The sequence below is a fragment of the Anabrus simplex genome, chromosome 3, assembly GCF_040414725.1.
Source record: "Anabrus simplex isolate iqAnaSimp1 chromosome 3, ASM4041472v1, whole genome shotgun sequence".
In the NCBI taxonomy this organism is placed as follows: Eukaryota; Metazoa; Arthropoda; class Insecta; order Orthoptera; family Tettigoniidae; genus Anabrus; species Anabrus simplex.
The window spans coordinates 332,890,325-332,916,566 of record NC_090267.1 but is presented as its reverse complement, the minus strand read 5'-3'; the positions used below and the strand labels follow the sequence as shown (position 1 = coordinate 332,916,566).

Below are 26,242 nucleotides of genomic sequence, written 5' to 3'. Positions count from 1 at the left end.
AGTGGATGCTGCCGTTTACTGTGACACATTAGAGCCTTCGTCGGTAGCAATTGGCAGAAAACGACCTGGACTAACCTCAACAGGCGTGGTATTGCTGCACAACGCTAGACCACATGCAATTGATAGCACTGCACGGCGTGAATTGTTACGGTGCTTCTAGTGGAAGTAGTGGGACGTAAAACTGTTACTACTATTATTATTGCAAAATATTGTTTAGAATGGATCTCTTATTGCAGAAACCAGACTAATAAGTTTCCTTTTCTTTTAGCGTATGGCTTTTGGTGCCGGGAGTGTCCGAGAACATAGCTGCTTTTCCCGGTAGTCTACACGTACCATTGTATGAGTGTTTGCTGTGTGTGTAGTTGTACGGGCTAGAAATGAGAAGGAAGTGGCCATCGTGGCATTTGCCTCGAGGTGAAATGGGAAACTACGGAAAACTATTTCGAGGATGGCCGATGGGGGATTCGAACTCACCTGTTCCCGAGTGGACAAGCAGTCATAACGAGCCGTACCTTAACATACTGAGCTCATCTGTTCGACTTTTATGTGTATGGTGTAAGACAACGTTATACGACGAAGGACTAGTTTTGCAAATGGTCTTTTCAAAGATCTTTGCCATTGTCTCCCTTTTTCTGCAGATTAACTGGGACATTCTTCTCACTGACTTATATTCATTTTGCTGGAAATGAGAATGAATGAATGAATGCTGGTACATCTATAGATCTACATAAAGTCTCCGGTAAGTGTTTGTCTTACGTTTTTGCTGGCTGATTTCAAGAACTACCGAACATATTTTGATACTGTTTTCGTCGTTTTATCGTGGAAGGATTAGGTATATGAAATCTGAATTACTATGAAAGGAAGCCGAGCAGTAGCGATTTTCGTGAAGGAAGAAAGGCCATCTGAGCATTTTATTGGCTTACGCTTTCTAAACCGTCAAGGATATACGTCAATTTTATGCGAAAGAATTATTTAGCACAAAAAGCTCTACAAAAAATCCAGGACTGTGTATTATATACTGTGCCCATCTGTAAAAGGTATCCCTCAGTAAACGTGTTTATATTAGTTTGCAATAAAGGATCAACCTTAAAGTTATAAACCATATTTTAAGATTATATAACCCTTATCAAAATAGATCGTTTGTTCACCTCAATAATCTTATTAAGATAAACACACTTTACAGGATATAATTCGCATGAATGGTTTAGGAGTTACCGTCGTTTTAGTGAAAGCGCAGGAATGGTTAATGGTCAAGCTAACAGGCAGACGGCCCGAAGGGCCTGGGGAAAAAACGTCTCGCTGAACTGTCTGCAGCCGCACAAAGACTGAGTATTAAGTTCCTCACAGGTAGCCTGCACTTTTCTCAGAACAATTGAATCTGTAGATATGTTTGTTATGTGTATCCACAGGGTTTGTATCTGCATGAATCTACATTTTGGTAACAGTTAAAATTAATTCGGATAAAACATTAAATGTGAAGCCCGCTTGGTGGTCAAGATCGTTAAGGCGTCGAGTTGTTATGGTCTGACACCGTAGTTATCTGGTTAGAGTCCCGTTGGTGACGGCGCTGTTGATGATGATTCGTCTTCGGATGGGGACGTTAAGTCTTTAGCAAAGCCCTTGGTGTCATTCGATAAGAGTACGCATGTGCCGACACCGGATTTCACCCTCTCTCTACATCATCATCATCATCATCGTCATCATCCTACATCCAGACGGGCAGGTTGCCAATGACCATCAAATAGAAAGACCTGCACCATGCGAGCTGAATATGTCCTCGGACACTCCCGGCACTGAAAGCTAAATATCTACATTAAATGTGAGAAACAATATTTCTTTGAGCGATTATACATAGGCCTACATCTGGAGGAAAACAACTAATGTTGTCTACAAGGAAATCTTATAAGGCCTATCACCATAAAATCAAAGCTGCTACTGTGAGAAGTCGGAACGGATCGCTAATAAATACAATAATGTTTTAAAAGAATACTTTGTTTTGTCAGTTTTCTTGTGCATATTAGCAGAAACGGAATATCCTCTCATATAGGATGTTTAAGTTGAGATTCTAGAATTTTATTGTATATGATTATGACATTTTGGTCCTGGCATGTTCTAGCTGCTACTCTATAATCCTCAAGTATTATGAAGTGGAATGTACCATTCCAGCATGCTTGCCAGTCAATCAATCAATCAATCAATCAATCAATCAATCAATCAATCAATCAATCAGTCACCACTGATCTGCATTTAGGGCAGTCGTCCATGTGGCAGATTCCCTATCAGTTGTTTACCTAGTCGTTTCTTAAATTGTTTCAAAGAATTTGGAAAGTTATCAAAGATCTCCTTTGGTAAATTACTCCAATCCTTAACTTATATTTACTCCAGTTTGCCCTCTTGAATTCCAACTTCATCTTATTTTGATCTTTTGCACTTTTAAAAATATCTTAATTCTACTACTATCATTCCACGCCATCTCTCCACTGACAGCTCAGAATATACCGTTTAGCTGAACAGCTTATCTCCTTACTACCAAGTCTTTCCAGTCCAAACTTTGCAACATTTTTGTAGCACTACTCGTTTGTCGGAAACCACCCATGACAAATCGAGCTGCTTTTCCTTTGATTGTTTCCAGTTCTCGGATCAAGTCATTATGGTGAAGGACCCTTATACTGGAACCGTACTCTAATATTGTGGGCTTACCAATAACGTAGGTATATATCTTCTTCTTGACATCCTTACTACAACCCCTAAATACCCTCATACCCACATGAAGAGATCTTTAACAGTTATTTACAATCCCGTTTATCGTGATTACCCCAGTGAATATCTTTCCTTATATTAATACCTAAGTACTCACCCCATCAGGACAGTACTTAAAATTAAGAGAATTTTTCTCTGCTTGACTTTTTCATCCTGTTTGCCATCATACCATTGTCTGCTGTCCATCTCACACCATTGTTGAGGTCTTTTGGCATTTGCTCATAATCCTGTAACTTATTTCCTTGACGTCTCAAGGGTGTACAAACTCCTCGGTTTACGTTTCCGTTTATTCTTCGAGAAGAAGAATAAAGACATAAAGTTTTTTTTTAACATCGGTTTTGCATTTATATCGCATTAGTGCATTTTGAGTAAAATTCACATTCTAATGATAATGTTATTGGTTTTACGTCCCATGAACTACTTTTACGGTTTTCGGAGGCGCCGAGCTGCCGAAATTTAATTCCGCAGGAGTTCTTTAACGTGCCAGTAAATCTACCGACACCAGGCTGACGTATTTGAACACCTTCAAATACCACCGGACTGAGCCACGATCGAACCTGCCAAGTTGCAGAAGGCCAGCGCTTCAACCGTCTGAGCCACTCAGCCCGGCGAATTTTCACATTCTATCGCATATTCAAAAGATATTAAAAATGAGTTTACAGTTTGTGAAAAATGAAACTGCAGAAGTGTAAGCCTTTATAATGATTTTGCGCAATATCGTTATAGTGAAAAATGACCACTCCTGAGATATTGTGTGTATCCTCGTGACATTATGACCGCCTTGCAGATCCTGTGGTTCCAGAATTTTTGTGGTGTCGGTGATTAATTTTTTAAAGAAAAATATGGGTTAGAACAAAGGATCATGGAAGTTGGAGAAATGAAGAACTTCTGAAGCATCGGAAATCTATTATTATTGGAATCAGAAAAGGCAAGAACTGAGTTAACAGGGGCCAAGGCAAGGGTTGATGGCTTCCTTTTCGACGATACTACTTTGGATATCCAAGAGGAGATGTTGTGAAAGCTTTTTACTGCCATGTGTAGTAATAGTCTCGAGGATGATTTCAAAAAATATTTTGGTGGTGGGTTGATTATTGTTTTTCTTCTCTCTTTCTTAATCCGTTTACCCTCCAGGGTTGGTTTTTTCCTCGGACTCAGCGAGGTATCTCACCTCTACCGCCTCAAGGGCAGTGTCTTGGAGCGTGAGACATTGGGTCGGGGGATACAACTGGAGAGAATGACCAGTACCTCGCCCAGGCGGCCTCACCTGCTATGCTGAACAGGGGCCTTGTGGGGCGATAGGAAGATTGGAAGGGATAGACAAGGAAGAGGGAAGGAAGCGGCCGTGGCCTTAATTTAGGTACCATCCCGGCATTTGCCTGGAGGAGAGGTGGGAATCGAAACTCGCCTCACGACGGCCGGCCGCCCTTAACCTCGAGACTCTCCCGATAAGCCTAAGTGTGGCGTTGACTTTTTATTTTTTTAGAATACTGAAAAGCCGCTCTGTCCTCTCGACCGTGTTTTCGATCATGAATAAGCCATTTATTGTCCATATATCATGACATTTAACGAAAGAAAGAAAATGGTCACTTCTTCGCCTCACAGTTCATCGAATGTTCACTTTTTTTCGCCGTATACTTAAGAACTCGGTGAGATAGAGGACATCTTATGACGTGCTACCACGCCGGAGTCCAAAGCTACAGTCATTGTTAGCAGTGCGAAATGAAATGGCGTATGGCTTTTAGTACCGGGAGTGTCCGAGGACATGTTCGACTCGCCAGGTGCAGGTCTTTCGAATTGACCCCCGTAGGCGACCTGAGCGTCGTGATGAGGATGAAATGATGATTATGATGACGCATACACCCAGCCCCCGTGCCTGAGAATTTAACCAATGATGGTTAAAATTCTCGACCCTGCCGGGAATCGACTCTGTGACCAAATGTCAGCACGCTAACCATGGAGCCGGACGTTAGCAGCGCGGCACGACGATTTTAGTTCCTCAAGATTATGCTGTTGTTTCACTTGATGATGTCACACCAGGGTCCTATTCTTGTTGCTAGATACACTGGCCCTTCCTCTTACAACGAGATATTGAACATTGTCGTTACGCTGTGTTGTAGTTTCGATTTTAACTTTTCATATTTTGTTACACACATCGGTGCATTTACGGTTCCGAAACTATAAATGTTCCACGTCAGAAGGTTCTGCTTAAAATAGATAACTTATGGGTCGATTAATATCTTTTATCTTTCGCTCACACGTTTACTGACAAAAGAAAAAAAAAAAGAAAACAAGAGTATACTGCTGTATGAATTATCAAGTACGCTATCAACTTCAAGATGATAATGATTACGATGATGATTTATCAATGGTGAATTGTTTATGGTCTTATCTCAACATCATACACTGTAGAGAATCCAACAAACCATGCATCAGAAAGTGGAATAATGGCCGTACTGCTGTCAGTTACAAAATAACAATTATTAACAGGTACCAATTTAGAAGCCATTAAACCGAGCTCGATAGCTGCAGTCGCTTAAGTGCGGCCAGTACCCAGTATTCGGGAGATAGTAGGTTCGAACCCCACTGTCGGCAGCCCTGAAAATGGTTTTCCGTGGTTTCCCATTTTCGCACCAGGCAAATGCTGGGGCTGTACCTTAATTAAGGCCACGGCCGCTTCCTTCCCACTCCTAGCCCTTTCCTGTCCCATCGTCGCCGTGAGACCTATCTGTGTCGGTGCGACGAAAAACAACTAGCTAAAACTAGAAGCCATTAAACAATGCCAGCTAATGTTACACTCTTGTAGGGCGATGAGAAATCATTGAGTACAGTTCTATGAGTGAACGTATCCTAGTTTTGAGGTAGCTTACTGTGTGGATCAGGGGTAGAGTGCTGGCCTACGGATTCCAGCATCGCGGGTTTAAACGCGGCAGATGTAGTTGGATTGTTCAAGGGTGAAAAAAAAGTCCGTTCGGTACTTTAATGTCGTACTTTGTTGGCATATAAAATATCTTCGTCGACACATTTCGGTGACAAAATAAATACAAATTCAGCTGTAGATTGCCCAGTAGAGGTACCGACGTTGAAATTGACCCGTACGCAGTTTAAATAGTGGTGGATGTAAATTGTCTACACACAATAGCTGACGCTATTTATGATTATTATTATTATTATTATTATTATTATTATTATTATTATTATTATTATTATTATTATTATAGCTTTACATATTTCAGTTTTCTTTCCTCCATCTGAGGCTTAATCACCTTGTGTGAAATTGTGCTCAATAAGTCATTGCTTTGTCCATGGAATTAACATTTTGTTCATATTATTTGAACCTGAGGTCAGTGGAATCTAAAATGTGTTTTGAAATTCAAATTTAATTATTTTTCCTGGAATCTATCTATTCACATTGTTAAAAGTTTCAAGAATATTAAAATGTTGTACCTTCATCTAAATAATGGATCTGCTTGCGGTATATGACACAATAAGGAAAATACTCGCTTGGTAATGTGTACCTATGTATAAGGGGGTGTTAAAAAACTCATTTTTTCATCTGTTCGGTGAGGGAGAGTTGTTTCAATTTTAATAGCTTGCTCTGAAAAAGAAAATCCACATCATAATCTGATTAACCTGTTTATGAATGTCTTTGAATCTCTGTAAGAAATTTGGAAGAAATCTGTGCGGGTACAGTCATGTTGACCAGACATAGTCCTTTCTCCAGCCATGCCTTAATTTGTAGCTTTTTGTCTGGTGTCTGGGAGGATTTTTAGTAATTCCAAAATGTCCTCCATTTGAGAGAATAGAAATTTCAATTCACATATTTTGCCATTTACTTTCAAAACAATCTTGTATTAAGAAATGTTGCTATAAGATAGTATGTCAGTAAGTCTTACATAAGTATATTCTAAGTCAACAAGGTGTTTTAAAGAAGAGAAGTTTGTCAGAAAAATACAGTTGAGCCCATAATGACTGTGTGCAGTAAACAACTTATAATCATTGACTCTTTCCATTAAGATGCATTATTTTTTCAACTTAAGGTGGCTTTCCCTGGACATGGTCTCATAAGTATAATTTGAAAACAAATATTATATGAAATGAAGTCAATATAGGAGTCCTTTTGGCTTTTATTCCATAATGCCCTACATTTTTCTTGAATGTCTTACATTTTGGGACACTTTGTCCTTTTTTCTGTTTGACGTCTGGTCACCCTGGCTACAGTGCATTGAAAAATTTCTTTCAATCTCTGAAGTAACTAAATTCTGTTGCTTCTTACCACACCTACATATTATAACCCAGTTTTACTTTTTAAAACTTATAAAACTATGGTGGTAAAACGTATAGGAAGACAGGATTAATATTCAAAATTGTAGTCTTTTGTAGACCTGGCTATTTTAAAAAGGAGCCAGAACTCTTATAATTTTTTTGTACATCATGACACAGGTTTCCTGATTCTCCCACTAATAAAAAAAAAAAAAAGAATGTACACTTGCAAGGGCTGGTGGTAGTGTTTGGATGCACTGCTTCATTGCCTTTTTGTTCCATACATTGGTGCTACACTAAAGGCTTCACCACCCAAGCACCTGATAACTGCAAAGTAACACTGAAGAACAGATCAAAAGAAAATTTCACATTTCTGTCCAAGGAAGAAGTGTGTTTTTAGTCCTTCACTCAGATTTATTGTCTGAAAGTTCTTAAATTTTAAAGACATTAGTTTTATTTTGGTATTCTTTATGAGCTAATCAGACAGTATAAATATGTCATGTACTATTTGCCAAAAAATCATGGAGTGGTGGAGCTTTGCTCAAATTATTGTAATATTTTGAGGGTTGTACTGAAAGTCATGAGGTTTTATCTATCCCCACTTTATGTTAATGGTGTTCACACAGTGGTAGGAACTTGTTTGTTAGTAGATCATTCTGTGCTAACTTTGTCTCTGTGATTTATCTTATACCTTACTTGAGACTAGCACTGTGTCTTGCATTCAACTGTTTATTTCTCTTATTCCTGTGCTTGCACTACCGTATAGGGTGACCAGAATGACCCAACTGTTAAGTAGGACGTATACCTGAAAATGGTGAAATGAAATGTGAACTTGGGTTTTAACCATGTGTGTTTTTGATGTATCATAATATATAAGCAACATTCATATAGCAATGGCCAATAAAAAACAAGGAAAATTTAGAAATGCCTTATTTAACAGAATAAATAATGTAGACCTAACTATTAATAATAAGAAACAGTGTAATCTCATTTTGAAGGAGTGTAATTAAGTACATATTTATAACTCGTTCATTAATTTTCATTCAGTTACACTACAAAAGATAGTAGGTACAGAATGATGATTATTCTTTGACATTGTATGAACCAATCATTCATATTTCTGACTTGAATGTATTATCTTCAATAACTGATGCTGTGTAAGAAAGAAGTTGTAGAATTCAGTACACTTTGTCATAGTGGAAGCCATTTCTTTTCATTTGTGATTCAGTTAATTTATAACTGTTTGAAACATATAATCTGTTGTTATATGTTTTATTTTCCAGATATTTTATAAATTTTATTCATAAATTAGTTTCGACAGACTGAAGAACCTAACAGGCTAAAAAATTCAGTACATTTGTAATTCGTATTACGCTTATAATAAACATATCAAAATTTTGTCATGGCTTGCAAATTGGTACTTTTTAATGGAAACTGGAACAGGAAATGTTTCGTATTCCATCTTCAATAGAAAGTAACTCATGTTTTAGACCAGGTCTCGACACTTATTAGATTTCATAGAGAACAGGCTAGACATAACTTAAAATTGATATCTCACAGGACTTTTTAGCAGGATGATATTAAAAAGGATATTTTTAAGATATTCAATACTTACACAGACTGCAGGAAAAGGGATTGAAAAAAGGAGTATCCTGTGGAAAGCAGGACATCTGGTCACCCTACTGTAATATGTCCTGCTTAATTATCTTCATTATTTCTATTGTTCATAGCAGCATCTTCCACTTTAGGGACTTTCACTTTAGTCACTGGATTTTGAGTAAAACAATGTGACTTTCAGTATGATCAGTAAAGTTCAATTGTTAATTTTTTTATGTTTTTTGTCTGAGAGAGCCTACGGAGAGTTGTTGTTACTATTTCAGTTGCCCAGACGAACCCTGTCTGATCATCCGATCAGCTTCGCGGGGCTGTTTTCCAGTGGCACTCAAAAATGATCATACTAGGGTTTGCAATAGCTGAAATGGTAAGAACATCTTCATTATCAGGCCAATTCACACCTTTGACTCATATGCTCTTGTTTGTGAAGCTCATGTCCTTCACTGTTCTAAACATTTTTTCCTTCTTCAAATTTGCTATAGAAGTTAGGTGAATGTGGGTCAGTGGCGTAGCATCAGGGGAGATTTTGAGACTTGAGTCTACTAAAAATAAATAAATATTACATAAATAAATAAACTACCAACTTATAAATTACTACTACTACTACTGCTGCTGCTGCTGTCATGCATTATCTTTTGATGCCTTACGCTGTGCCAAGTCTCGGCTTGAGACTTTAATGGTCACAGTTGCAAACAAATGTGAGTTATATAGCTGTTCCACTAAATTTTGACCTGATCATTGGGATGAGGCAGATTTATTTTGCAAAAGTGACATAAAACTCGGCATTTGAGACCGTGGAAGGTGTGTTTGGGATTTTAGTCCCATAGTATACCTGCTTCCTAGAAGAGAGCAGCGAGTTGATAGTAGGGGATGGGGGACGGGCAGCAGGGTAGGCCAGAATTTTTGTTAATTGCTCAACTTTTATAGTGCAGCATTGATCATGTATTAGAGGTGCAAGTGATAACCAGGTGTTTACATTGTTTTGGGATGTGGAGGAACGATTCCACTGACTTAATATCACATTTCCTTAATTTTAAGAGATTAATTTAATAACATTTTTGTTAAATAATGATACGACTATCCTATTAGTATTTTATTCTAAAATCATACTTCATGTTATAATAATAATAATAATAATAATAATAATAATAATAAGTGAAATCAAATTTTAAATAGTTAAATTATTTTATTGAGGATTAGATTTTAAATACAATGTTGTCCATGCGACTGTGTATTAAAAAAAAAAAAAAGTTAAACCCAGTTTACCCATACCATTTTGTCACGCTACGCCACTGATATGTGTAACTTCAGCTGAAAATCTAACTTCACAATGACAGTTCCGTGGGATCAAGGTGAGTACAATGATGTGTGGACGAAGACGAAAATACTAGTTAGCATTATAATATTATTAAAACTGAGATCACCCTGGACATTTCTGCACTGGTATTACATGTTCAAAATATGATTGCACTCAACCATACCAGGAATTTCTACTTGATTATGTCTGGTACTCTGTCATCTGGCTCTGTTATCAAGTACAGTAATGTATTAAATCTAAGACTGCTCAGTTAGTTATTCCCTGGTGATACAGTGGTTCCTTTTGCTCTAACGTCACAGTCCTTGAATGATCAACAAGTACATTCCATTCTGAACCAGTCCTATTCTTTTTGCATTTGTAGCACTCACAAATTAGTCTGTAAAATTCATCTGGTCTTGTCGGTAATGTGAGGCTCGTGTGATGACTGTATTTTGTCCTCTGATGCACCTGCTACTTGCCCCACTGTCATCTACCAACTCAAAGAAATAAGCAAATAAGTAAATAAACAAACAAACAAATACTAGTGCAGTCATATTTTGAATATGTTATATATTTAAATTTTACCTCTGGATGTTGAATGTATAGAGCAGTAAGTACGGTATGATGTGGAGGTGCTCTGTTTTGTCTCCAACCCTATAGCTTTAAGTTTTCTCACTCTTTAGTCTCTAATTGGACTTGGTCCCTCGTAATAAAGTGTGATACCCAGTGGATTCATGTAGGACATTCTTGATTTATCTTGTCATAAGGTTTAAAGTAACTCTGGATATTTTTAAAATGCATTGTTTCCAGTAGATGAAGCAAGAATTTGACCTTTGAGATATGATATATTATTTCCTAAATTGATGCAGATAACTTTTTAAAAAAAGCATCTAGGGTAGGATGGGGTCCAAGTTCATAGAAACAAATATCCTTAACAGCCGTTTTGGTGTAAGTACACGTTAACTTTCTGAAAGTTCAACAGTTCATAGTACAATTACATTGACTTGACCTGTAAGGTGAGTTGTTCTTGCTATTTTTAATTTGTGATTGCATTTTCTCTTACAATTTAATGAATGTGAAGCTGACATATTGAGTGGATTTTCTGTAATTAATTGGTACTTTTATGGCTAGTTAAAGCTTTGTGCCTTATCCATGAGTGAAACAGTACACTAAGTTACCAGTACATCTGTAATATTTTGCATTTTCCCAATGAACAGCAGATAATTTTATTTCCTGTTAAATTTGTGCATTTTGTTGTAAATAACTGGTGATATCCACATCTGAATGGCCACTCACATGCAGAATGTAATGTAACTTTATAAAGATTTCATCATTTGCTAATGTATTGCTCAGCATTATCATTCTATGATAATATGTATTAGAAAGTCACCCTTCAGACCTTTGATCTGGGCCGAGTATGCTGACAGTGATTTGTTAGGGTTACTCCCACCTAGGGTTGCCATATTCTGGATTATAAAAACCAGGGCACGTATCGTAACATAACCTCTGCAGCAACTACTTTTCATTCTACTGTCTTGTTAGTTTAAAAATTACACAAGTAGAGCTGATGTTCTTTTAAAATAATTATTTTGTTATTGACACAGTCCTTAATGTTGCTTCTAGTTCCATAGTTAATTGATAATGGCAAGGAAAATTGAATGAAAACTACCACCTATGATTTTTTTTTTTTTTACAAGTTGGTTTATATCGCACCGACGTAGGTAGGTCTTGTGGTGACGATAGGGCAGGAAAGGGCTAGGAGTGGGAAGGAAGCGGCCATGGCGTTAATAAGGTATAGCTCCAGCATTTTCTTGGCATGAAAATGGGAAACCACAGAAAACCATCTTCAGGGCTGTCGACAATGAGATTCGAACCCACTATCTCCCAAATGCTGGATACTGGCTGCACTTAAGCGACTGCAGTATACTGGTGGTGGTATTGTTATTAACACTAATCAGAAGGAAAATGGAAGAGGCCTGTCATTTCAAAGAATGAAGGTATCAGCAAAAGAAAGGGAAGGGCAACAAAGGGCATGAAAATAGAAAAATTCCTAGATCTCACAAACCTAGTACCATTGGGGTTGGAAGAGAACAAATTGACTAAGGGAGGTGAAAAGGAAAGATTAAAGCGAGGAGCCTGGCAAAAGTGGAAGCAATGCTGGACTCGACTAGGGGAACCATGGACATAAGGATACAGAGTGCCAAAAGAAATATTGGGGCCTGGACCATAGATACAGCAGAAAGAGTGAAAAGAGCAAGCGTTAAACAGAAATTAATCTTGAAATCTCAATTGATAGTTGCACCGAAAAGCCTACAAGCATTACACAGGTTGTGTATGAGGCATACTCTCTAGTGAAATTCAGCTAAACCTTTGTGCAGTAATCTGAATCCTTGAAATTTTGTTTTTACTGATATTTTTTAAGATAGAAACAAAAATGTAGGTTTTGGCTATATTTTCTAGCCATCTTACCATGTTAAAGGGAGGTTACACCCGGCTTTCTGGGATGTACGACAACCGTTCTCCCACCAGACCAGGCGACCATAATACTTGTGTATTAGAGTAAGTGAAGTCGAAGAAACCCTTGGGTTTAAAGAATTTAGACCACAGTAACATGGAAGCTGCTATGAGGTTGTATCATAAGCTGGTGGGGATTTTTTAACATTTTTCTAATATTTCTCAACCATTCTGCTGCATTTGTAATGTATTTGTTGGCTGTCCAGATCTGGAAGAGATATGAAGAGAGGACAGAATACAGTATTAAGATCTCCATGGAATTTCTGAAAATAATAAATAACACCCATTGTTGTTCACAGACCTTACAATACAGATTTCATTGTAGAAACTTACAAGTTAGTTTGACCAAATTATAGATAGCACAAATGTGTGTATTTGGATAAAGGTGTTCATATTGTTTTTAAAATGTGGCCATTTAGGTAACGCTTAAAACTAAACAGGCATTTTGAGTGTTTATAGCTCTGTATCTGCAGTAGTAACATAAAAATTTCTCAGAATAGAAGTCAGAACTTACATAAATCATCCTCAGTACTGAGACACTGCCAGAGGATAGGATCATTAATATGTTTTTGCCCCAACATAAGTAGCACAGTTGATTAGCTGTTGTCCTACTGTCCCCAAGATAGTAGCAAGTTTGATCCTGTCTAAGGTCTTAATACATGACAATATCATGGTTTCCAGCACGTTAAAGAATATGGCAGGCCACCCTGGCATTTCTTAAAAGCTGTAGCTATTGAAGATACGATAAACAGATAATCTAAAACACAACACAAACTATCAATTGCCTTTATATCAGCAACTGACTGCTGATCTTACTATGTGAATGTTATTGTCATGGTGCAAGGAATATCATAGTGTTCAATTGCAGTTTTGTTGTTACTGCAGAGTCACCAGGACTATAATAATATTTTCCTTCATTGTAGGAAATTTGACTCAGATTTCTGTTTCATTTTCAAATCCATCATCACTTAATAAGCCAAGAAAATTAGAAAATGATATTTTTATTTAATCACTGCTATGGTTTTAATATTTTAAAATGAAAGTGGACTATGCTGCTTACTTGTATATTTTAAGTATTACTTAAATGGTCTCTATGAAAATTGTCGTTTTTAATGGTTATTTTTGTTGAGGGAACCAGCTTATGCCAGTGGGTGCACACATATTGAAAATGGTTCAAATTCACTCATAGCTCACCGTGTGGAAGAGATCCCCTTCTTGTGAGTCCTTCAGTACTGACACAACTGATGAACCTTAAATATACTTTCTAAGTTCAGAGTGGATTTTCTTGTGTTATGGATAGGGTGCTCTTCCATCGATGAGAAAGATGAGAGCAATGTTATTCTTCCAAAAGATTTTTTTTTTTTTTTTTTCCTGTCTTTCATTTAATGGTTAGAAGAATATCTTGGATCAGAAGTAAATGTTACCTGTAAATATGTAAATATCTTTAGTGTTTGGTACCTCATCTTCCTCAGTCTTGCCTGCTTGTCCTTGAATAGTCAATAAAACAATCTACTTCATGGATACAAGCTTGGGCCATCCAGTTGTCAAAATACATATAAGGGATGTTGATTAGCAATTCCTTCTATAATGGAAATCTCTTACAGTACTTGTTGTGTACTACCCACTGGCTAGCTGTGAATAGGGAATAGTACATTGGGTATGTACGTGTGTTGTCTTGCAGGGCGGGCATGTGACGCCCAAGTCGGGCTCACCGCCGCGGCCGGGTTCCGGGGGCTGGAACCCGCAGGGCCCGCCGCCGCGGGAGCAGATCCCAGATTTCCCGCCGGTCCAACCTCTGCATGCAGACGAAGATGAGAGCGGGGATAGCAGCGACCCAGAATCTGTCAAGAGACAGAAGCTCTAGGGCCGTCATCCAGCCCGCCCGCCGCTCGCTGCCGTGTGACCCTACCCAGGCTTGACAATAATGCCGATGCAGTTCGCTTGCCAAGAAGACGGACTTAAACAATGTTGAATGTCGTGTCACGAGCAGCGAGCGCAGTCAGCTAGCGGCCTACTTCTGGAACAACGAATGTCTTTGCTACAAGGCAGCTGCTTTACTTGTGGAGGGCTTGCTGTGCCACATGGGACATACTAGGGCCCTGTTTTTTGTGTTGTCTTTTTAATGTAGTTTTTCTTTCTTTTAAAAGACATATGTTTTCTCTCTGTCAAAGATATGAGGGCCATTAAGTTAGTGGTGGTGGGAGTGTTTTCTATTGAGTGCAGCCTCAAGCCAGACACTGAAGTTCGCCTTAATCCTCGAACAGCATTGGTGGTCCAATTGTTTTTGTTTTTTGATGTGAGCTCTATGTATACGATGTATTGTGTGTGTGTGTCTCGTGGCATATGCGGGGTGTCCACGAAACAGAGTTTTGAGTTGGGCACCCCGACATGGCAGTCACGGTGGCATGGGGGAGGTTGTATACGTACACCACTCTAGGATAGTGATCACGACAGTATACAATGAAGCTAAAGCAATCAATGTGTCACATTAGTTGTCCCAGGTGTGACAGAGACGCTGGCAGTCTCAAACGGTGTCATGGCTTTGTGCAAAACTTGTCTCTTTGGGAATTGAAATTTGTGATCCAAGCTCGAAACGTTAATTTTTGTACAAAATAAATATGCAGCTGACTTCTTAACCACAACTCTTTCTCTCAGGTAAAGTTTGAACTAACTTGAGAGACAGAATCTGTGTGCTGTGCTAGTGATCAGACCCAGAAAGTTACTCCAGCTCAACTACATGCAGTCTTATTGACCGTATTCAATATTGTGTTTTTTAGCAGGGCTAATAGAAAATACATTAGTAACATATTTTGTACTTATGAAATCATTGTTGTGTAGTGACAATTATTTTATGTCAGTATACATAATTCACAGGTGATAGTTTTAATTTTCATGCTGGAGCACCTTTCTGGACTGGTAGATAACTGATAAGAGATAATGAGATACCAATATTGGGAGATGATCGTTGTTTGTATTGGGTGCTTCAGTGTATTTCCTCACCATACATGGACTCCATCACGCACACTTAACATTACATGCCTGTTCTCTAATGCATTCTCTATCTATATTATTTTTCAAATCAAGACATTTTGGTCTACTTTAATTTCTATATCCAGGGAACCTTGTAAATTTGTTCCAAATACCAACTTTGCTTTACTTCTCCATGTGAGCATGTGTGGTTATGGAGAGCTCTTTTTACCAGTAATGCTACCACCTAGAAATGGTCCGTTGATGCTGACTCCGAGTGGCAAATGAACACAGGTATTGACTTGAATGATGGAATGATACACTTGCCACTGAACACTTTGACTTAGCTAGGGGTTGGTCCATACTATTTGGGCTGCTTTTAGTTTGGATGATAGTTCTAATGCTAAGGCAGCTACAGAGCCAATGTTCAGGCCATCAGATCATGAAAGATGACCTCATTGCGACAGGAAGCTTGGACCCAAAGCATTTGATAGGCACATAGAATGACCAGAGGAGAACTTCTTTCTTACTTCAAGCCTTTCTTTGACTTGCATACTAGCCAAGGGTTTTGGTATTTGAGACTTCTGTTCTTTATAACTTACCATTTTCTGTACCTGTTGAATGGTTTGAGTCTCTATAACATGTTTCATGATTTGATGGCCTCAACATTGTCCCTGCATATGTCAGCATTAGAACCATTTCCAAACCACAAATAGCTCAAATAGTACAGACCAACACAAGTTGCTTCTCATTCCATGAAGGCTGATCTTTCTTGAATACTTCTTTTTGGAGTTTCTTACTATGAAGTATAACAGTGGTATTAAGCCAATTCTGTATCTTGAATTCATTGTTTTGAAGAATTGGATTATTTTTCTTGTTAGAGAATCTTTTTTTATTTTTTTATTTTTTTTATATGGAGCTGACTTTGTAACCACTTCTTGAATAAATGGTTCATGGTAACAAGATGGAGGAGGAGCACCATCTTCTGTCTTTTCTTTGCCTTGAGCAACTCCCCTCCAACACTTAATAGGGAGTATCAAAAGTGGTTTGGGCTCTTATTACATGGTAGTATGATGCACAGTTTTTGTAGAGAAGGTTAATTTTTTTGTTTCAGTTAAATGGTATGTAAACTGTATGTTGGCTGATGACAATGGATATGGAATTACTGTATCTTCAGGGCAGGTGATTGATTGCCATATATTACCACACTAGGTTAACTAGGTTATCTTCTTGACTGTTCCATATTTAACATATTTCTGAATTGAACCCTTACTCTAATGTGGTGTGACATATTTTGCATATCAAATAGTCATAATGAAAAAGCCCAACCATTTGATAACCATTTTTCATACATTCAAACTAAAGGGAGATGGTAGTGTGTTTGGTGTGCATAGATGGAGCTATTAGCTCTTGATCGGAAGTTTGAAAGCAATATCAAGTATATTTTAATGTGAGAAATTCTGTCTGCTTCAGTACATCAGCATCACAGTCATATTAGTAGCATGCCTTTGTTTTATATCTGCATGTTTCAGTATAAACCGAAGTAATTTTCAGTAATGTGAACAAATGTACGAGTTCATTACCTCTGCTACTTCCTTAATGTTTATTGCAATGACAGAGTTACTTGTAAATCAAGAGGCTAAATCCAGAGCTTATTACTGTCATTATCGTTGAGTGTATTTTTCCTTTTTTTTTTTTTAAATTGAATTTGCTAATATGGAGGATTACTTTCTCAAACTGTACCACAGTAAATGTAGTTGGGTTTTTTAAACCATAAATCAACCAAATATGTCCATCAGTGAAGACTTTACTCGGATTGGTGATTTAGGAAGTTAAACAATTTCGAAGTTGATTTCTGAACCAACTTGTAGCATTATCATTTAAAAATGCAGATTTGGCATAAACATGAAGTATAGGAGGAGAAAAAAGAAAAAGAAAATTAGTATAGAAAAAAACTATAGAAGGAACATTTTAAAGTAGTCATTAAAAATACCATGAAATGTTACTGATATGGATTCAGCCTCTTCTTTTCTGTTCCATTTGTTCTATAAATCTTACTTGAGAAACTGTTATTAGTTTTTAATTTGAATGTTAGTTAGACAGTATTATTTCTAAAATTAAACCTTAATTTTTCATTAGATTATATTAACTTTTTATTTAGTTGCGTGGAACAAAAATAATTTTTATGAGGGTTTAAATATTTTTTTGTGAATAAGTGTTGTTGATGTATTGTGATGTGCAGGACGATGAATCCCCGTGACAGGAGGCAATGTGAAGAACCCACAGCACAGTATACTACTTCAGGAACATTTTTGTACGTTTTATAGTCGAATGGGGCAGCTGGTGGGACAGATCTTCCTTCCTCTATCAGTCCTGGCCACATCCATGCTTTAAGGGAATATAGTGCTTCTAATTCTTAAGTCACCAGTTGCTTGTGACCACACATATCCCCGAGGCTGCCAATCCTCTAAACTCAAATTAGTGCATTTAGATGTACAATATTTTAGCCGTGTCAAAGAACACAGTAGATGTCATTTGATTTAGGAAGATCAGTGTATATATTTTGTTCAGGATATGAAGTTTTATTTTGCAAAAATGTCCCTTTGATATTTTTTCATAGACTCATCTTTTCAAATAAATGTATTTCCAGTGAAACTTCTCCTAACAGACACTTACAAATAGCAGACTCTTGTAGATAAGACATTTTTAAATTCTCTGGCAAAAATACATGGACATAATATATGAAAAAATTTCTTCTCAGTAGCAGCCATTATCAATATTGGATGTGGGCATGACAAAATAGGATTGGATAAAATGTTCTGGATAATAGATATAAATTAGAGTAATTTTGATAATGGAAATAGATTTGAGTGTGTATATCCCTGTGTATTGTATATCGTTAATAATGAGGGACTTACATTTATTTCAGAAGTAGAAATGCATCTAGGAAATAAACTTTATAGTGCTTCCACAACACAAACTCTCATATCCATATTTCTTTAAAAATAAGAAGTGAAGTTAATGTCCTGTCTTTTCATTTTTATCGAGAAGTTTCACTGATGTACCCTATACTACTTGTTTTGTACAACTATATTGAGGCCTACTATTAAACTTAGTTTAATTGTTAGAACATTGTTTATTCCTGTACTAAAACTACAACTGTGAGTGTTCATATGGAAAATGTGTCCCCAAATATGTTTTAATTTTCCTTATAGCAGACAATTCTTAATAATGGACATTTTGTAAATCCTCAAAGATGTCCGCTATGAAGAAATTTCACTTTAGTATGATTAATCCTCCACTTTCTGTGAGGGAAAATTGTGATATTGAGAATTGTCAACAAGAGTTTGTATAAAATCTATCTAACCTGCAATAAAGTAGAGATGGCAGCTGTTTGGAACAAGCCTTGTGAATAAGTTTGTTACATTTAAAACACATCTATCACTGTATTCCCTTGTGGATTAGTTCTGGTAGAGAAAGGAATTCTAGTGTTTCATATTTGGCGTGTGTCCCATGTGGATTGTGTCTTTTGATAATCTTCATCAAGCTATACTGATGACCTGACAAATGTCTTTCTTGCAGCATTAATTGTATCCACACCAAAATATTTCATTCATTCTACAAATTAAATTACTGCATTTATAGGCCTATGTATGTAGATAGTCTTGTTGAGACTCGTTATGTACCATTTGGTGGATAATGTTACTCAACATGTTGTTAGACACACAAAGTGAGAGTATGATTTTACTACATTTTCTATGCTAGGTTGTAATGCTTGTTTTTACTCTGTATGTATATATGAAGTGTTTTGTTTAGTCAACACGACACGCTCTGCTCTTAGAACCACAAGTGCTCCACAGTTTGAGTTTCCTTCAGTTCTAGCACTGGAACTCAATCCCCAAGAATGTATACGATTTTTCAATATCAAATTATAGATATTCTATACTTATATACTAAGATTAACTAAGATAACATGTACTTATTTTGTTTCACCAACACCTAGTGTGATGTCAGTTGTATTCACCAAGCCATGCTAGAAAAGATAAGCAAATTCAGTTTGGGTAGAAAACTTTTTCTTGACAAATGTGTAGCATTTAGAAGAAAAAAAAAAAAAGTACTTGAAAGCAAAGGTGGTTTCTATTGATATATATATATAAAAACAATGTGTGGACCCATCTCTAACTAGCCCCATCACAGTTAAATGTACCTTTAATTTCCTGTAAAATATGAAGCACTGTGTGATTTCTTTATTGTATTTTATGTTGTTATTAAAATTTAATTTCCCAAATATGTTTTTATATTTATTGTCATTTATATAATTTTCTTTTAAACAACACTTGTGCAAAAAGAAAAGAAGTCAGTGTGTAGAGGTGGAGAATGGGGGGAGGGGGTTATACTGTAACTATAAATTATTTATATTGCACAAGTCGCTATACATAGTGTAACAGTTTCAGAAACCTAATCACAACTATGATGCCTTACCTTACCTTTCTTGTGACTTTCCTTTTTTACATTGATCACAGGTTTACATGTCATTTATTGCTGTAAATTGATAGGCCTATTGATTTTCCAGTATTTTATATACAGTGAAACTTGTCTTAAGTAGTCACAAGTCATTTTTTGAGAACATGGCTGTTCGAATAGGTGGCCACAATATCAAAGTTAATGTTATATTTGAATGGGAGAATATTATTACTGTGACTGCTGTCAGCTTCTTAGCATGGACACACTTAACCACTGGTAAAGAAAATCATTCATTTCTCCGTACTTCAATTCTCTTTTCATTTTCATACCCTGATGTTTTTTTCTCTCACTACTTTAAAAAAAACATTCTTTTGTTTTTAGGAATATTATGCACTTCACTTCTACGATATTTGAAAATTTCAGCCAGTTTCCATGAATAAATTTCTTCTCCATTTTGATAATCACTTTCCTTCAATTTAAATGGCATTGTCCATGCAGTATAAAGCAATATAAATCAATATATTTTTCAGCCCTGTTTGTACATAGGTGACAGAATAGGGAGGTTGAAGAAAATTCATTTCCCATTTTCACACCACGCTGTACCTTAATTAAGGCCAGAGTCACTTCCCACTCCTAGCCCTTTCCTATACCATCGTCGCTACAAGACCTCTCTGTGTCCGTGAATCATAAAGCAAACTGTAAATAAAAGAAAAAAAAAAAAACATTTAATGCTCCCTCCAAAAGTGCAAGTTCTGCTGCATGAATTCAGTTTGTTGGTCAGCTGTGAAGAACACCCACTTCCAGGGATGAGCAGAAGAGTGTACGTAACATACAGTACAAAATTGTGTTTGGCTGCTACATACAAGTCAGTGTAGGTACCAAATTTGTGGCCACTGGCCATGGTGGAAGAGACTGCTAAAATTGAGGGCATATCTGTACCTCAGAATTAGACTGTTATAAGTCACAAATGCATAATTTTACAGGAGAAGAAGGAAAAGGAATGTGTGATTCAGAATTGTATCTATTTACAGATTTATTTTCATAATTATGATAGTCTATAAAGATCATCATGGAAAAGTGTACATCCTGGACCCAATTGTCAGATTTGAGACAGACACCAACCAGCCTGAAAACGTTGATGGGAATAAAATCTATATACGAACCCACTGCAGACTACTGCAAACAGAAGTATCACCTTGATGAAATAGAAGATGTTGGCCTACTAATTGTAGCCAGAGGGACCATCCCAAAATTCTTCGATATCTGCAGAAAACTAGGCCTTCCGGTAGACATTATAAAAGACATTTGGCTTCATACATATATTAAAAAAATCATTTGTATGCTTCCTAACTTGTCTCTTCTATGTAATATTGCAAATGTCCATTTATCTATCATAAATATTACCCTTTTTACTGGTTTCACTGTTCATCCTTTTGTTTATATCTATTTTTTATTTTATTCTACACGACTCATTGTTTATGTATAAGCTGTTCGTTTTGTATTGGATTTGGTAAGCTGTGTTGAGAGGCAGCCTTGAATTCATGGAAGCATTTAAAATATAAGTAAATTCTTATTCATTTTGATTTAAGATCAAGAGGAATTGCAGGGAAATGAAAAATATTAATCTTTTTAATTTTTTTTAACACATTGAAGATTGAGCAGGTGAAGTTAAATCTCACACTGTGGACTGAGCATTTTGGTGTGTTTTCACATTTTTGTACAAAAATAACTGATAATCTTACTTACAGTCACAAACCTATTTTGGATTCAGCAATGTTTGAGCTACCCATGGTTACCTTGTTTTTCAAAATTGGAGCAAAACCACTAACTTTTATAAATAAATTTAAAAACTCATTCTTTCTACTTCAAATTTTTAAAAATTTTCACAATGCATATTAAAAACATAAAAAGTTATGTAGTCGCATGCACACACACACACACACACACACACACACACACATGATATATTTATGAAACACAACATACATACTAATCATTAAGAAATGAAAAATTTACATTAATTGTGGAAATTGGCTCTAGTCATCAGCGCACGAGACCAGGCAGCTATGAAGCTGCCTCGGTAGTACCAACTTAATATCATAAGAGAATTAGGTTCCGTTGAAGTGTTGCTACCTGGTATTTTTTAATAAACTACAAGCACTGTGGAATGTGTTCCAGCACTGCTAATGTTTGTAGGACGTTGAAGCAGATATATGTGCACTAGAACTCATTGTCGTCCACGGAACGTTACAAATGACGTACAGTGTATGTCGCTCATCTTCAAAGTGTTAACAAAAATATTGGACTTTCAGCTGTATACTGTACCACTGGTACTATCTTCACAACTGCTTGATTTAGACATAAAATACTCTAACCTTAGAAAGACATCGGTTTCCATGTCTCAAAATTGGACATAATTGAAAAGTTTGGACTTAACAATGGTTTGCCTCTGAGATACAGATATTTACACAAGCCTTATGGGAAAATGAATTGGTTCCAGAGAAAAATGACCGCTTCATAAAGTGACTGCAGAGTAGAGGTGACTGTTTCGGCAGGTTTCACTGTATTCATAAACTTAAAAAGAGCTTGCCCATTACATTTGATCTGATTAGTTTTTGAAATTCTTATTTCTTTTTTTCAACTTTCAATAATGGTTTCACCTTTGCAAAGAAAGAGGTTTCTACAGGAAGAGTGAATTAACTACTGGAGAGTATATAGTTAATGACCACGCATGATTTTTTTGTTTGAGGCATAAGGAAGTATCGTGTGAAAGTGATGGAGCATGTTGTTGAAGATACGGAGTTGAGGAATGTTTTGATACTTACTACAGACCTCATATGTGGTATTAATATGTTTTAAGGATTCTCTTTTACTTTTTCTCTCTTTTCTTTAAAATTTTTAGTGCAGACTTTGTAGGTGTGGTTGTCACTTGACTGGGTAAATCTGAGAAGACAAGTTGTTTACAGTAGTAATGTTGGATTCTTGTGTTCAAAATTTCCAGAATGAAGGGAATGTCTTGAATATGTCCACAACATGGTATAACACCAGGGTTGGGAGAATCCTTGGCCTGTGATGCTCCTCGTCTTCTCTAATCATTTTGATTGCATTGTAGAGTTATTTCTTGGACATACTGAAATTTGAGTCAGATTTTTAATGTAGGACATAGTTTTAACATCATAAAAATGACTGAACCTGAGATGGATTTTACTGTATAAAGATTCAAAGAAAATTGAAAAAAGCACCAATTTTAAACAAAAACACATTCTAACAGTATAACTTGGATAATGCATATAATCTACCTTGACGTAATAATATCACCAAAGCCTCTTTATATTTCTTTGTTTTAGGATGATGCTTATTGTGTGTTGTTTTATGGAATCAAAGAAATTCTAGAATATCACTGCTGTAAATATTAGGAGGTTTGTAGGTAGGCAATGTAACTAGTTAGCTGAAATAAGCTGATAAATATGACTTATTAAAATACCTCTTCATCAGTGGGTTTTTAATATTATTTTGTATAGCATTGGGATGAAAATAAAATTTATATCATTTATGAACATATGCACATAAAAAAGACTCATTAAGTTGATGATCATTAACAACTACAAAATGTCTCATATCAGTGTCCAGCACTTTTAGTCACTGCACAGTTTCATCACTGACTTTGCTGAAGTCCAACATTGCCCTGTTGTAAGTGGGCAGTGTATGACAATATGGAGAATGGTATAAGGCTCATTACCACAATCCCCATAAGGGTTCTTAGATACCCTCAACTTATGTTTCCAGTACTGGCATCTACCATCTTGCGTTCTTATTTGATTTATTGATGTCCACATCTTTTTAGGTAGTTTGAATCCAGATGGATGCTTAATTGCTGTGCCATGCTGTATCCAAATTAAATTGTTCTCTAACTAACCTTTTGCCTAGTAACCAAAAGGGTTTTCTTTACTTTACCCTAAGATTGTGGGATGTACAGTCTTGATGTATTGGAAGGAGAGGATTTTCACTGTTATTGTCTTTTCAGTGCCTTCTGTCTTTTCAGCAAAGGAGGTGGGTTGTTTCATAAAACTGATTACCTTTGTAGGGGCTTAAATGAGTAAAAGATGGTCTTAAATCTGCTGTAATTAAAGCTGCACATTGATACCTTCAAAATTAATAGATTTGTTGTATTAAAAAAAAGAATAGAGGCACGGGTGTTACGTTTCTGACAGAATCTGGAGAAATTTTAATTTCAAATGAAGGATTGGAAGGAATTTCCAACAGTCTTGTATTTCTGATAAAATTATGACCTTGCCGTTAATAAAAAAATTTGTATGTCATAACCACAGAACTATACAGCCAGTACTACTTCTGATGAACTGAAGATGTGGAATATCTAACTATAAAATTTGTTTGCTTCAGTCAGTCATTATAGGGCACGAGGAGAAATAGCTGTTGGCTGTGAAGCACACCAGAATTATCCAAAAGACTTCACTAATTTTGTTTAAGCTAGAGGGGTACATCTTTTAGATAGGCCTATAAGTCATGTTTCTGTTGATATTTAAACATATGAAACATGCAATAAATGCGAATATCTCCATTCTCGTACGGAAAAAAAAAGACCGGACACAAAAGATGAAACATTATATATTTCATAATTTCCATTATGTACAGTTTTTTGATGTAGTTACTATTAATGGAGAAATTTGATATTTCTGTGGACAAGGGCTGTTTCTACGAGACTTGTCTTAAATATATACATATCTGGTTAACCATCGGTATCTGTGTTTCCTCTGTGGTTCTTACCCTCCACGCTGAGTCTATTAGCCTCCTAGAGCGTGTCTCCACTGTTATTTTAAGCCTGAACATTTTAATCTAGAAATTGATCAGAATTTTACATGTTCACACTGAATATCTTTGCCATTTTCTATTTTTATTGATCAGTCAATCACCAGTAATCTGCACTTAGAACTGTTGCCCAGGTGACAAGATTCCCTATCAGTTGTTTACCTAGTCTTTTCCTAAGTAATTGAAAAGATGTTAGAAATTTATTGAAGATCTCCCTTGGTAAATTATTCCAATCGCTAATTCCTCTTTCTATACAAGAGTATTTGTCCCCTTGCATTCCAACTTTATCTTCATATTATGTTCTTTCCTGTTTTTAAAAACTCCACTCAAATTCGTGTACTAATGTCATTCCATAACATCTCCCCTCTGACAGCTCGGAACATGCTGCTTATAATATCAATATAATGGTCCGTTATTGGACATTATAAATTTTCCAGCTAACTCACTCTTGGTTGCCTGCGTTTCACCCTCGTCTGCTAAGTTGGGCTCATCAGTTGGTACTTAGCACACTTACCAAGACGCAAGGCTAGTGCATATCGTGGAGGCCACTGCATAGGCTACTTGAAGCCACCAGCAGTGCCAATGCACCATGAGAGACTGTCTCACTTCCAACAATTGATGCCTGCCTGGCCATCAGATGATATAGATGTTGATTCCCTTGCGTCTTGGTAAGTGTGCTAAGTACCAACTGATGAGCCCAACTTAGCACACGAGGGCGAAACGCAGGCAACCAAGAATGAGTTAGCTGGAAAATTTCGGACCATGATATTGGTATTATAAATTTACTCATTCAGGACAAATATTTCATGTTCCCTATGGGAATCAACATCTATATCACATGCCGCTTAGTCGATCTGTTGAGTCTCCTTGCTCTCAGATCTTCTCAGCCCAAAGTTTGCAACATTTTCGTAACGCTACTCTTTCATGTTTTTGTCCCCCTTAAAATTGCTATGCCACTGCATTCTGATTTTTAAAATAAACTTATAGCACTCTCCTGATAGACTACTCCTCTAGCCGAGCATGTGGCTGTGCGGTTTGAGTCACGAAGCTGTCAGTTTGCATTCCGGAGATTGTGGGTTCGAACTACACTGTCGGCAGCCCTGAAGATGGTTTACCATTACACCAGGCAAATGCTGGGGCTGTACCTTAAGGCCAAGGCCACTTCCTTTCCACTCCTTGCCCTTTCCTATACCATTGTCGCCATAAGACCTATCTGTGTTAGTGCGATGTAAAGCAAATTGTAAGACTATCCCTGACTTAAATACCGAGTTACAATAAATTCTGTCAAGAAGCTGTTTTCCAGTGATGTTCGGATAAAATGTACATACAGACAGATAAAAATAGATCTGAACATATTGCCAATTTTTGTATACTTAATGAGACCAAAATTGTAAGTACACAGGCACACCTATAATTGTATTATGTAGATAATAATAATAACAACAACACAAACTTCTATGCAGTGTGAGATATCTGCTATTGTAGGCGGGTAAATAATAACATGCAAATGAACACATTCTTCTAAATCCAAGCAGTATT

At 36.7% G+C, this 26,242-nt stretch overlaps 1 protein-coding gene across 6 annotated transcripts in view; it reads left to right on the top strand.

Moving 5' to 3' along the window:
- exd (extradenticle) overlaps positions 1-19,700 on the top strand; it is a 706,865-nt gene extending 687,165 nt beyond the window's left edge. For 2 of the 6 annotated variants that reach the window (XM_067143189.2, XM_067143191.2), the window contains exon 9: positions 17,655-19,700. Coding sequence is in view for 4 of the 6 variants with exons in the window: in XM_067143191.2 (XP_066999292.1) it covers positions 17,655-17,672 (18 nt within the window). In the remaining 2 variants the exon portion in view is untranslated. Of the gene's footprint in view, positions 1-8,900; positions 9,002-14,126 lie in introns of all 6 variants that reach the window. The other 4 variants (XM_067143187.2, XM_067143188.2, XM_067143186.2 and 1 more) reach the window with 4 other exon arrangements.
- The last annotated feature ends 6,542 nt before the right edge of the window (positions 19,701-26,242 follow it).